This window comes from Octopus bimaculoides, chromosome 4 (assembly GCF_046866305.1).
Source record: "Octopus bimaculoides isolate indiv1 chromosome 4, ASM4686630v1, whole genome shotgun sequence".
NCBI classification, from domain to species: Eukaryota; Metazoa; Mollusca; class Cephalopoda; order Octopoda; family Octopodidae; genus Octopus; species Octopus bimaculoides.
The window spans coordinates 135,893,073-135,905,572 of record NC_142931.1 but is presented as its reverse complement, the minus strand read 5'-3'; the positions used below and the strand labels follow the sequence as shown (position 1 = coordinate 135,905,572).

The window sequence follows — 12,500 nt, the reverse complement described above, 5'->3', positions numbered from 1 at the left end:
ACTAATATGACTCATTTATGCAGAAAAATTTGAAAGCTGTAGAATCTATCCCCAAATGTATTAACAAAATGCACCTTATATATGCATATATAATATATATTATATTACATATAATAGAATATATACACAGCATAACTGTGTGGTAAGAAGTTTGCTTCTCAACTACATGGTTCTGGAGTCAATCCCACTGCATGGCACCTTAAACGAGTGGCTTCTACTATAGCCCCAAGTTGATCAAAGCCTTGTTAGAAAATTTAGTTGACAAACTGAAATAAGTCTGTTGTATGTGTGTGCATGTGTCTGTGTGTGTTTTTGTGTTTGTATTTGTTCCTACCACTGACTGACAAGCAGTCTCAGTTTGTTAATGTCCTCGTAATTTAGCAGTTCAGCAAAAGAGAGACCAATAGAATAAGTTCCAGACTTAAGAAAAATGTACAGGCACAATTTGTTGGACTAAACTCTCCAAGGCAGTACCCCAGCACATCCACAGTCTAATGACTGAAAGGAATAAAAGATAGCAAGATATATAATGTATAACCAGCCATCACTCACCAGCATATATACAGCTTAGTAACCTGTTCCATGCTTTCACAAATTGCTTTAGATGCCTTTGTAATCATGAGTAGACTAGGTACCTTCTCAACTGTGTTGCCCTTGACCCTGCATAACATCCAGTATGTGGCAGCTGAAGGGAGAGGGGGCTGCATCAGCACTAGGCTGGTACTTATTACAGCTGAGTAGACTATCAATGTTAAGGGAACACAAAACACCACCTAATCCAGGAATTGAACCCATGAGCTTATGATCATGAGTTGAACACCCTAACCACAAGGTCACATATCTTCACACCTAATGTCTCATGTATATAAGAGATTAAACCACGTCTTCCCATCATTTAATTGTCTTAATTGCAATTTTAACTATAATTAGCAGTTGATATCTTCACAGACTAAAACCTGTTTTTATAGCATTGAGAGATGATTTCTATTTATTTCTGCCAACACTTTGACAAAAGGTTTCTCTATTATTTACTATTATAATTTCAAATGTTGACACAGGGAGGAAGAAGTCAGTTTCATTGACTGGTACTTATTTTATCAACCCTAAAAAGATGAAAGGCAAAGTCAACCTCAGCAAAATTTGAGCTCAGAATGTTAAGACAGACAAAATGCCACGAAACATTTTATCTGGCGTGCTAATGGTTCTAATATCTACAATAATAATTTTGAAATATGTCCAAAAAAATATATTGATCTTTTGAATAACTCTAATTTTGTTATTTATACTGCTTTGCAGTATTTGTTCCATCTCTTTGCATTTTGAGTTCAAATCCTGGCAAGTTCATCTTTGCCTTTCATCTTTTCAGGACCAATTTGAAAATGATGGATTAACAGGACTGTGAGAACATTGGACTAGATGCCATGCAGAATCTGTTTTGGCTTTTTGTATTCTGAGTTCAAATCCCATCATGAGTTAACCTGTCACTCAGTTTAAAACCACCACCTGATACCTTAGGTGCCTTTAGTGAAGTTCACTTTGTTGCATTCATTTAGGCCAGGTTTCTAGTTTGAGGAAATCTTCTTTCCTCCCACCTTGTTTCCCTGTCCTTTCCAGAAACCCTGTAATGAAACACTGACACTGTTTTTCAGCTTAACTAAAAAGATTTTAAAGATTACATAAATAATAATAATAGAAATAAAGAAATACAAAATGTATAAAAAAACAAATTTATGTGAAAGAAAATATAGCATTGTTATAATTGTTTTGTTTCTGTTAATTTTCTTGTTTCATATTTATGTCATTTAGCATCTAATTATCTCTGCTAGAATGGGTATGATTGTTTTAGCAAATTTGTAAATTTATTTAGTATAGGAATGAAGTCTATTGTCACTAATGAAAACTGAGTCTGAGTTGTTAACACAATTATTATAGAAACTAGTTGTAATCTGTTGCTATGCTGCCTGGTAATGACCTAGTCAAGATGAAATAGACCCTTCACATTGACATGCTCAACAATAACCTGTTTTTAAACAAATTTTAATTCTCTCTCTCCCTCTTTCCTTTCTCTCTCCCCCCTCTCTCTCTCTCTCTCACACACACACACACACACATACTGTATTTCTCTTTAAATAAAGACAACTTTTTCTTCTATTTCTCTCTCTCTCTCTTGACATCAACAACAACAACCTGTCATCATCATGAAAGTCTTTTTTTAAAGTCTGTTGCATTGTCTATTTGTTGAAAGACAAAGAAACACTCTCTCACACACACATATACACAAACAAACAACCCAAAAATAACTATATGTATTATATATATATATATATATATATATATATATATATATATATATATATATATATATACATACATACATTTAGTTATTTTTTAAAAGTCTGTGTTGCATTATGTTGAAAGACTTGCACTTAAAGTTTGTGGTTTTAATCAAAACTTGTTAGTTATTGTCTATTTTTGACACACACACTCCCTCTCTTGCTCTCACTGTATTTCTCCCTCAACAACAACTTTTTCAACTCTCCCTTTTCCCTCTGAGATATATGGTGTAATAGGGTGTTATCTCTCAGATGTTCTCTATATTTTGGAAAAAATTTTAAATGATTAAACATAATTTACTGTATACATAAGTAAAATATTGGTTTCAAATTTTGATATAAGACGAGCAGTTTTGGGGAAGTGGGTAAGTTATTTACGTCGAACCCAGCACCTAACTGGTACTTATTTTATCAACTCTGAAAGAACGAAAGACAAAGTCAATCTCTTCAGAATTCAAACTCAAGGCATGAAGACAGAGAAAATGCTAGACATTTTTGCCTGGTATGCTAACAATTCTGTCAGCTGGTCACTTTACACATAAGTAAGATATTATTTCTTATGTTGTATGCTTTTAAGCAAACAATGCGTTTCATTATATTCTAATTTGAAGCAATGGTGCCCATAAACTGTGTAAATGCTCCCAGAGAGAAGGGTTTTGAGTGCAACCGAGAGTTGCCGTAAAAGTAATTATATTAAAAGGTGACTGGAAAAAAAGATTGTTGAAATATTAACAAATATAAGTTCCAAGAAGTTAGCTTAAGTACTTGAAAATTAAGTCATTTAGTAATTATATACAATAAATCAATTTTTAAGTCCTTTAATTTAAATGAAATATATACTGAATTTCATCTATATTCAATGAACCCTAACATGAAAGAAATTTTGAAAACCTAAAATTCATTATGCTCTATTGCCAGCACCATCCTACAAGTAAAGTCCAATATTTCTCCTTATGTTATAGCAATGCATAAATTTAAAATTGAAAATAATAAATTTTTTAAAAGCTCTTCAAGCTATATTATTCAAGTAACTTTAGAAGTAAAGTAAGTAAATAAATATAATAAAAATAAAATATTATTTATAAAGAAATTTCAAAGTATGGTATGAAAGAGAATATTGATTTTTATGTCACAATCAGAATTCTGAAATTAACTGATCAACTTTTTAAATCAAAATAGTACATATTGGATTTTGAGTTAGGCATTTATCACACCTGCATTTCTTTTTATTGGGTTAACAGACAATTCTAAAAAGCATATTGATTGAATAACTTAAAACCAAATTCCATTAGCTTACCACTGAAAAAATCAATAAGAGAATAAATAATATAATACAATGAACTGTGCTTAACACTTTCAAGAATATTTCAATTATATCTTATTCTAGCATTAGAATTTAATAAGTAAAATACAAATTTTCATCACTTAGTAAGTGCTAATCCTAGCATTTAATGATAACATCAGTTTGAGGTCAGCTGAAACTCCGAGTGAACTTATGTCAGTTGACATATTTAAATATTAGCTCTTCATGTATTTATTAGGGGGTAATTACAGGAATTAAACTAATAAACAAAGATGCATTTTTTTAATCATTATAAAAGTAATTAAATTAATCATTGCTGGCTTTTATCACATGCTATTTGCTGCTGTAAATTCTAGCAGGGTAGCTTGACTGTCAGGACCAAAATTTTAAATCATTAATAATTGGAAAGTTTTCTATATGCTCTGAATTGTGGCACTGTTCATGCTAAAAATCAAGCTGCTAAAGAGACAATGTGATTGTGGCATACCAGTCTGCTAAAAAATATAAGAAGAGTAATATTGTGAAGAAAGAAAATAAATAAAATAGATATGAGGAAAAGTCATCTTAAATGGAAGCAACAGGACCCATTTAGAAAGGCTGAAGGGACAGCTAAAAGTGACCTACACACTACTGATAAGAAATATAAATTCAATATTAATCAGGGTAATTACTCTTTACTCTTTTACTTGTTTCAGTCATTTGATTGTAACCATGCTGGAGCACCGCCTTTAGTCGACCAAATCGATTCCAGTACTTATTCTTTGTAATCCTAGTACTTATTCTATCGGTCTCTTTTGCCAAACCGCTAAGTTACAGGGATATAAACACACCACTATCGGTTGTCAAGCAATGCTGGGGGGACAAACACAGACACACAAACATACACACACACACACACACACACATATATATTTATATATATTTATATATATATATATATATATATATATATATATATATATATATATATACATATATACGATGGGCTTCTTTCAGTTTCCGTCTACCAAATCCACTCACAAGGCTCTGGTCGGCCTGAGGCTATAGTAGAAGACACAAGATCACAAATGGGCACAAGATCACAAAATTTTGGGAAGGAATGTAGCTGTTTATATAGACTGTAGTATTTCACTGATGCTTAATTCATCAACTCTTGAAGAATGAAAGGCAAAATCAGTACAGGTCAGATTTCAACTCAAAACAGGAAAGAGACAACTAATATTACTTGCCATTTTGTCCACTATAGTGATTTCAGAATAAACGTGATACTGAATGAGGTACAAATACAGATAAAGTAAACACAATGATGATCTCAAATGCAAAGACTGACATTTTCAATTGATGAAAATTGTCATCGAATGGATGTTAAATGTTAACATTGGAATGTAATTCAATTAAAATGCTCTTAATGTGGAGTATAATTTACATATTATCTGCTTCTTATGATAAACTAAAATGCTGACTTTTAACATGAAAATTATATAAATAAAATTTAAAGTTACACTCTGTTTTTAACTATCTAGAATGTATGCTAAACTATTATTTTTCAATTTTTACTTCCAGAAAAGCCTATTGTGGAAGCTACTTTCACTGGAGTTGAGTACTTGACATACGATCTTTCAGGCAGAGGTGACTCTTTTGTTAGCAGTAAAGACAAGCTGACAATGTACTTCAAAACCAGACATGCCGATGGACTGTTATTCTATACAGGTATATAAACACCATTTCCATTATGACTAACTCATGTATTACATGTTTAATAACAGAATCATAATCTACTTGCAAATTTCAAAACAAACTTAAATTGTTGGTGTACATTAGAATGTGTGTGTGTGTGTGTGTGTGTGTGTGTGTGTATGTGTGTGTGTGTGTGTGTGTGTGTCTGTGTGTGTGTGTGTGTGTGTGTGTGTGTGTGTGTATTTGTAATGTTTGTTTTTAAGGTAGAAGTCAACCTTGTTACATTCTATGACAATGTAGTGAGGATTTTAATTCACTGTAATAATTAAAAATGTGTATGTACACACACACATAAACACACACATGCACATACACATGGTCATTGATTCATCTTATTAAACTAGTTGAACTATTCAATTGTACAAATTTCTTTGTCTAAAACCAGAATCTAATGCCTTTAGGTTAATTCTATTAACAAAACCAGCATTTAATGCCTTTAGGTGAGTAGAAAACCATCTGCGAGTGATTAAATATTTTACTTTTATTATATCCATGCAATTAAAATTTTTACTTTTCAAAGATGAAGCTCTTTTTCTTCAATACTTACATGTACTCTATGTTTCAAATGACTTGATCTTCAATCATCACCTGGTCTCTTATTCATTAGAACTTCTATTTCTAAACTAATGTATAGGTGGTGTCGTGGATAAGAGTGCTACTATTCTTCATTTAGAAATATAATTTCCTAGTTTAAATCCAGTTGAGTACTGTGCATGATATTCCAGAAGAAATCACCTGATGACTCTGAAATCAAACCAACCAAAATGTAAATGCAAATACACAATCTGTGCATCTCTATTGATGAAGTTAATAATTTTAAAAAATGATAATCATATCGACAGTAATTCATCTCAGATATTTAGGCATTTAACCATGACCTTGATTATTCATTAATAAAAGTAGCTCTCATGGTTTTAGGAATCCCATTATTTTTATCATAGCATTGGGTGGCCTTGCTCGATTTGTAAGAGAGGTGTAGGTAGGAATTTCATCCAGTGTATCCAGCGTAAGCTATGGAGTTGAAATGGAATAATAAGAAAGTTATTAGAAAAAGTAGTGTTTGTATGTGGAAGATGCAGATGAGCCATAAAAACTACAGATACTTAGGAAATTGATATTCTCAAATGCTCTAGAGGCTCTTTAGAGGTAGTGATAATTTGTCCTGCCTAGTGAGGGAGGTTGTACAGAGAGTGTAATAGCTAAAATAAGAATAGGATGGACAAAATTCAGAGAGCTTTTACCTCTGTCAGCAACCAAAGGTTTTTCTCTCTGAGTAAAAGGAAGATTGTATGATGTGTGCATATGAACAACAATTTTACATGATAGTAAGAGATGAGCCCTGAATGCAGAGGGTATGTCAAGGCTAGAGAGAAGTGAGGCTAGTATGCTCTGCTGGATGTGTAATGTAATTGTACATGTGCGACAGAGAGTTAGTGTATTGAGAGAGAAGTTAGGCGTAAGAGGAATTAGATGCACTGTGCAAGAGAGAAGATTGCACTGGTTTGGTCATGTGATGTGAATGGATGCTGACAGCTCCATAAAAAAGTGTCATTCACCCAAAGTGGATGAAACTCATAGAAGTGGGAGACCTAGGAGGACATGGGATAAAGTACTGAAGGACAACCTCAGAACGTTATATCTTTTGGATGAGATGACAAATTAGTTCACTTGCCAGATACAGCTAAGCTTTATACACATGCACACACACACGCAAGCATATATAGTACAAACGTACATGTGATTCTGTGTGTCTATCTGTGCATGTATGTATGTGCATGTATGTGTGCATGTATGTGTGTGCATGTATGTGTGCATGTATGTGTGTGCATGTATGTGTGTACATGTGCATGTATATGAGTCTGTTAGTGCATATATATGCATGCATATATATGTATTTTTACCGGGTGGATGACTACTTTGGGTCATAATATTTTCATATACCTGTAGAAAAAAAAATGACACTTTGAAGTTTAATTGAAGTAAAGGGGAATCCTGAAGAGAATTAGCAAATTATTTACCAACATGTTACATATGAAACAAAATATTTAGGGCTTTGTAATACAGCAACCCTGTTATGTCTGTTTCTGTCTATTTATTTATCTATCTATCTTCACATATATATATGTATATATATGTGTAAATATATGTGTGTATATATATATATATGTATGTGTGTGTGTGTGTGTGTGTGTAAAATATAACGTGTCTTGAATGGCACAACAATGCAGAGTGGACTATAATAACTGTTATAATTTAGTTATCCATAGTCTGATATAATAATAATATTTCGGAATACAAAAATTCCTTCTTCAGATTTCGCAAGGAGTTGATCGAGTCACTGCTATAATCGGTTTTCCAACGCTTACTGAAATTTATTTTTCCGGAAACATCCCTGCAGTGGTCTCGCGAAGCTCCTTCCAGAATATGAGTGTGTGTGTGTGTGTGTGTGTGTGTGTGTGTGTGTGTGTGTGTATACATACACACACACACACACACACATATATATCTTACATAGATAGATAGATAGATAGATAGATAGATAGATAGATAGATAGATAGATAGATAGATAGATAGATAGATAGATAATTTCTCCATTACTACATGGGCATCTTTGCATCTATGAATGTGTGTGTATAAATAAGCCCATATTATAATTTTAATTAAAAATCTGCCAGTTTTAAATTACTTCCATTTCAGTAGCAGGCAACAGCTATTCTGTAATGATTGAATTAATTATATTAGACAGAGAACCATTTAACTTGTTTGAGAAAGAAAATCAATAAAATCAGTTGAACTCTTCTAGGAACAGTGTGCAGGAGAGAGGAAACACACAAAAAAGATAGAAGTGATGAAAAGGAAAATCTAATACACATCATAATGAATGAAAACTGTTTGCTACATAATGTAGATATTTGTAAGAGATCAGTGTATCCTTTGTTTTACTGCTGTACCTGTCTTATCTTTCTTGCATTTGCTTTCCTTTTATATACATACTTGCACATTAATCAACAAGAAAGGGATAATTGCTCATAAAAAAATATTCATCAGTCTTGTTGTTTTAGATTATCTTGTTTCTTTGCTTGCTGTCTTTCCATTTACTTATTTTAAGAATTTGGTATCTTATATATTCTTATTTTAATAAGGATTTGTAATAAACTAAGATTAGAATGCTTGTCTGTTACATAGATTTTAAAGATAGATGAGTGGTTAGTGAGGGCTGTACAAGCCATGTACAGGGATGCTGTCAGTAAAGTGAGGGTTGGCAACGAGTATAGTGAAGATTTCTGGGTAGAGGTAGGGGTCCACCAAGGATCAGTCCTCAGCTCTTTCTTATTCATCATAGTCCTCCAGGTAATAACAGAGGAATTCAAGACAGGATACCCCTGGAAGCTTCTCTATGCTGATGACCTTGCTCTAATAGCTGAGTCACTATCAGAACTAGAGGAGAAGTTTCAGGTGTGAAAGCAAAGTCTAGACTCAAAGGGCCTTAGCATCAATCTAGTAAAAACCAAATCACAAATCCCTTCAGGTAGATGGCCCTGCTCGATCTGTAGAAAAGGCGTAGGTAGAAACTCCAAAAGATGTACCCAATGTAAGCTATGGACACTTAAGAGGTGCAGCAATATCAAAGGAAGGCTAACTAGGAAGATTGTTTTTGTGTGTGGCAAATACTCAAGGGTAATAAACACTGAAAATGTGCAGAAAACAGCTTCCGTCACATGCCAGGGGGGAAAACTAGAAGTATTTGATAGCTTCTGTTACCTAGGTTACCAAGTCAGTAGTGGGGGTAGATGCTCTGAGAGTGTAGCTGCTAGAATAAGAATAGCCTGGGTAAAGTTCAGAGAGCTCCTACTTCTGCTGGTGACAAAGGGCCTCTCACTCAGAGTAAAAGGTAGACTTTATGACACGTGTGTGAACAGCCAGTGCTGTGTTATAGTAATTGTACTAATATTATGTAATAATAATAATATTATTATTATTATTATTACATAATATTAGTATTATTACTAATATTATGCTTTATATATTGATGTTCTGTTTTCTTTTCATTTTATAGGTGACCTTGGGGAATATTTTAATGTGGCCCTCATTGGTGGGGGTGTGGACCTATCAGTAAACCTCGGATCTGGAAAGTATGATGCAAATATCAATCCCCCAAATCAACGATTTGATGACAACAAATGGCATCTTGTAGAGGTAACCAGAGAATCTCGTGAGGTAGGTAGTCTTTTTGTAGATAAATTACTTACCATTTAATCTGGACTGTCTCAATTCAAGTTATTAACCTATAGATAGTTTGAAAAGTTTAGATTTATTCATCTACTTCTATGAAAATATGTTGCTGGTAGTTTCAGTTACTTCTACATTTTTGCTGTGTGTACATGGCATGAAACTGGAGGATTAGTTAATGAATTTAATATTACTATTAATAATATTAATTTTTTATTTTGTTTCAGCACTTTGATTTTGTTTTATATTATTACTATATCGTTAAAATGCTTTTTAGAATTTGTCTAAAAAATAAACATTGTTTTTTTTTATTAATATATGAAATATAAAAATATTAATATTCATATCAGTAATGTTTATTATTTCAAAGAAGGAAAATAATTCTTGCAACCTTTCTAAGCTTTAGTGCAGTTTATATGATTGGTGACCTTGAAATTGTATGATTTTGTGGTTCAAGAAACAAACATTAATAGGGAATGACTTCTTAGGAGCTGCACATTTGGGTGGAAAAAATAGGATTTAGCATAAGTTCTGGGTGGGTGGGGGCAGGTGTTATAAATGAGACAAGGAAAGACAAGAAGGATATTGTGTGTGTTTAGATGATAGTGGTAGAGAGTAGGAAATTTCCAAAAGTAGAATTTTTTGAAATACAAATTGAATGATGTAGCTTTTGTCGGTTTTGAAAATTTAAGTTTGACATATCACATGTACTTCATTCATGTTTAATGTCATTTGAGAGGTTCAGTTCTCATGTTACTCCTAATTTCTCTCAAGTTTTGTTTGGTACAGATATAGTTTCCATCATCACCTCATAGCACTTTTTCACTCAGTATACATGAAGAATTTGAAATTGACTATTTTATGTTCTCAGTTTTTTTTACTTGCCTTTGCCATATTAATCGGTACAGTAGGGCATGTCTGTTGGATCTAGCTATGTGAACTTTAGTTATTGTTTTTTGCTGAGCTTGGCAATCCATACATATCGCATTCCAGTTATTGTCTACATTTCACTTTGTTCTATATTTTTTAAGTATATCATTTATCTCTTATAGATGTTTTCTAACCATTCTCTTTGTATAACTGTTTGGTTAAATGAAACTTGTCAATTTGCTATAAATTGTCCTTTAAGAAAACTAATCCATATCTTGTATTCCCCACAAGTATCTACAATATTCTCATCTATTTTCTGTCACAAACTCCTTCTAATTAACACATTTCTAGCTCTTCATATCTCTTTTACCTGAGCACTAACCTATGAAGAGAGCATTACTTACAAAGTAGAAAACTAATAGCATAGTCTTTTATTTCTTGGGACATGGTCAAAACCCTCAAACACACCTATATATCTGCTCCAGTGATTTTTGAAAACACCATACATATCCTGCCATACCTCATTCCTAAAGCTTCAGTTTCCTTTAATGTCATTTTAGAATATGTTGAAAATAGCAGCAAAATTAGCATTAAAATTTTATAATTCATTCCAGTTAAGCTATCACAGCAATTTTGTATATGTGATATATAAATACATATATATTTATGAATAACTAATGTACACACATGTACATATCTATTTTATATATTACAGATACACACAAATATATATATATATATATATATATATATATATATATATATATATATATATATATATATATATATATATATATATATATATATATATATAAAAGAACAAATGTATATAATGTATTTGTGTAAGAGCAAGTATATAAACATAAACACATGAGTGTGTATAAGCATATTTACTCTTGCTTTGTTTGACCAGCTGAGATTTTTATCATGCTACTATGCTTACAACTTCTTTTGGGTGGTGTTTCCATTGCATTGCTGTGTCTGTGTGTACATGTGTGACTGAGTTTGTGAGTGAATGTCAATTTTACTTACACACCATCAAATTCTTCTCTGTATGTCTTTCTGTATACTCACACACACACTATGTGTGTATATGGATTAATGTGTACATTTGTGTTTGTGCGTGTGTATGTTTGAGTGAATGCATCTGTGCCTGTGTCTGTGTATATATAAAAAAATATATATGTATATACACATACATACACATACTCACAATATAGCTTATTAATGCCTTATAAATTCTGTTCTCTTTCAAGTTCCAGATATATTGGAACAGTGATGTAACATTTCTGCTTGTTTTTCACTAGGAGTTGATTTGCCATATCTATCTGTTATTGAAAGTGTTCTTTATGATTCCATATAGCATTCTTCCCTATCGTTTTTAGATTGTGATGTATGTCAATTACTAGAGTACTTTTGTGAGATTGTATTGAATGTTAGATTAATTTTAACTGATCAGTTAAACAAGATAAATTCTTTTTTCTGGTTCTTTTGTTTTGTGAGTTAATGCTTTAGTCATTCTTGGAATATTGTTAGACGAATGCTTTGTACTAGAAAATTTAGACACAAGATATTTAGGGTATTCTCCTGCTACAGTAATATTCTGCATTTGTTGATGTGATTAGAATTCATGTTAATATATAATTCTTGTAACTTTCTATGAGTACATTACTTAACCATAATTTTTGTTTAACAAGGAACTATTAGTGTCTAAATTGGTTCAGATGTTAATTTTAAAGTTAAGCTCCTGACCCATATGAGAACTGTTTTCAAAGAGATTTTGTGGAGAATTTACATCTCCACCACAAGCTGTTTTCTAAGAGTTTGTTCATAGGTAATGTATGTGGCTTTAAAGAAGTTAGGGTTATGTGTGAAAAATGTTGAATGCAGAAGGAAACGGAAAAGTTTCAGTTTATGCACACAGGAGTATGCTAGTTAAACTAAGCTATTAGTGGCAAGAAGAATGAATGAGAAAAGTTTTAAAAAGCCACAAAGCATATCTAAATTTATGGTGTAAGAATTGAAG

General features: G+C 32.2%; 1 protein-coding gene across 25 annotated transcripts in view; it reads left to right on the top strand.

Annotated features, from left to right (window-relative positions):
• The window catches only part of LOC106880165 (neurexin 1), a 358,761-nt gene that overhangs the window by 129,993 nt on the left and 216,268 nt on the right, over positions 1-12,500 (top strand). For all 25 annotated transcript variants that reach the window (XM_089351552.1, XM_089351543.1, XM_089351541.1 and 22 more), the window contains exons 4-5: positions 5,200-5,346; positions 9,432-9,592. In XM_089351552.1, the coding sequence (XP_089207678.1) occupies positions 5,200-5,346; positions 9,432-9,592 (308 nt within the window). The remainder of the gene's footprint in view (positions 1-5,199; positions 5,347-9,431; positions 9,593-12,500) is intronic.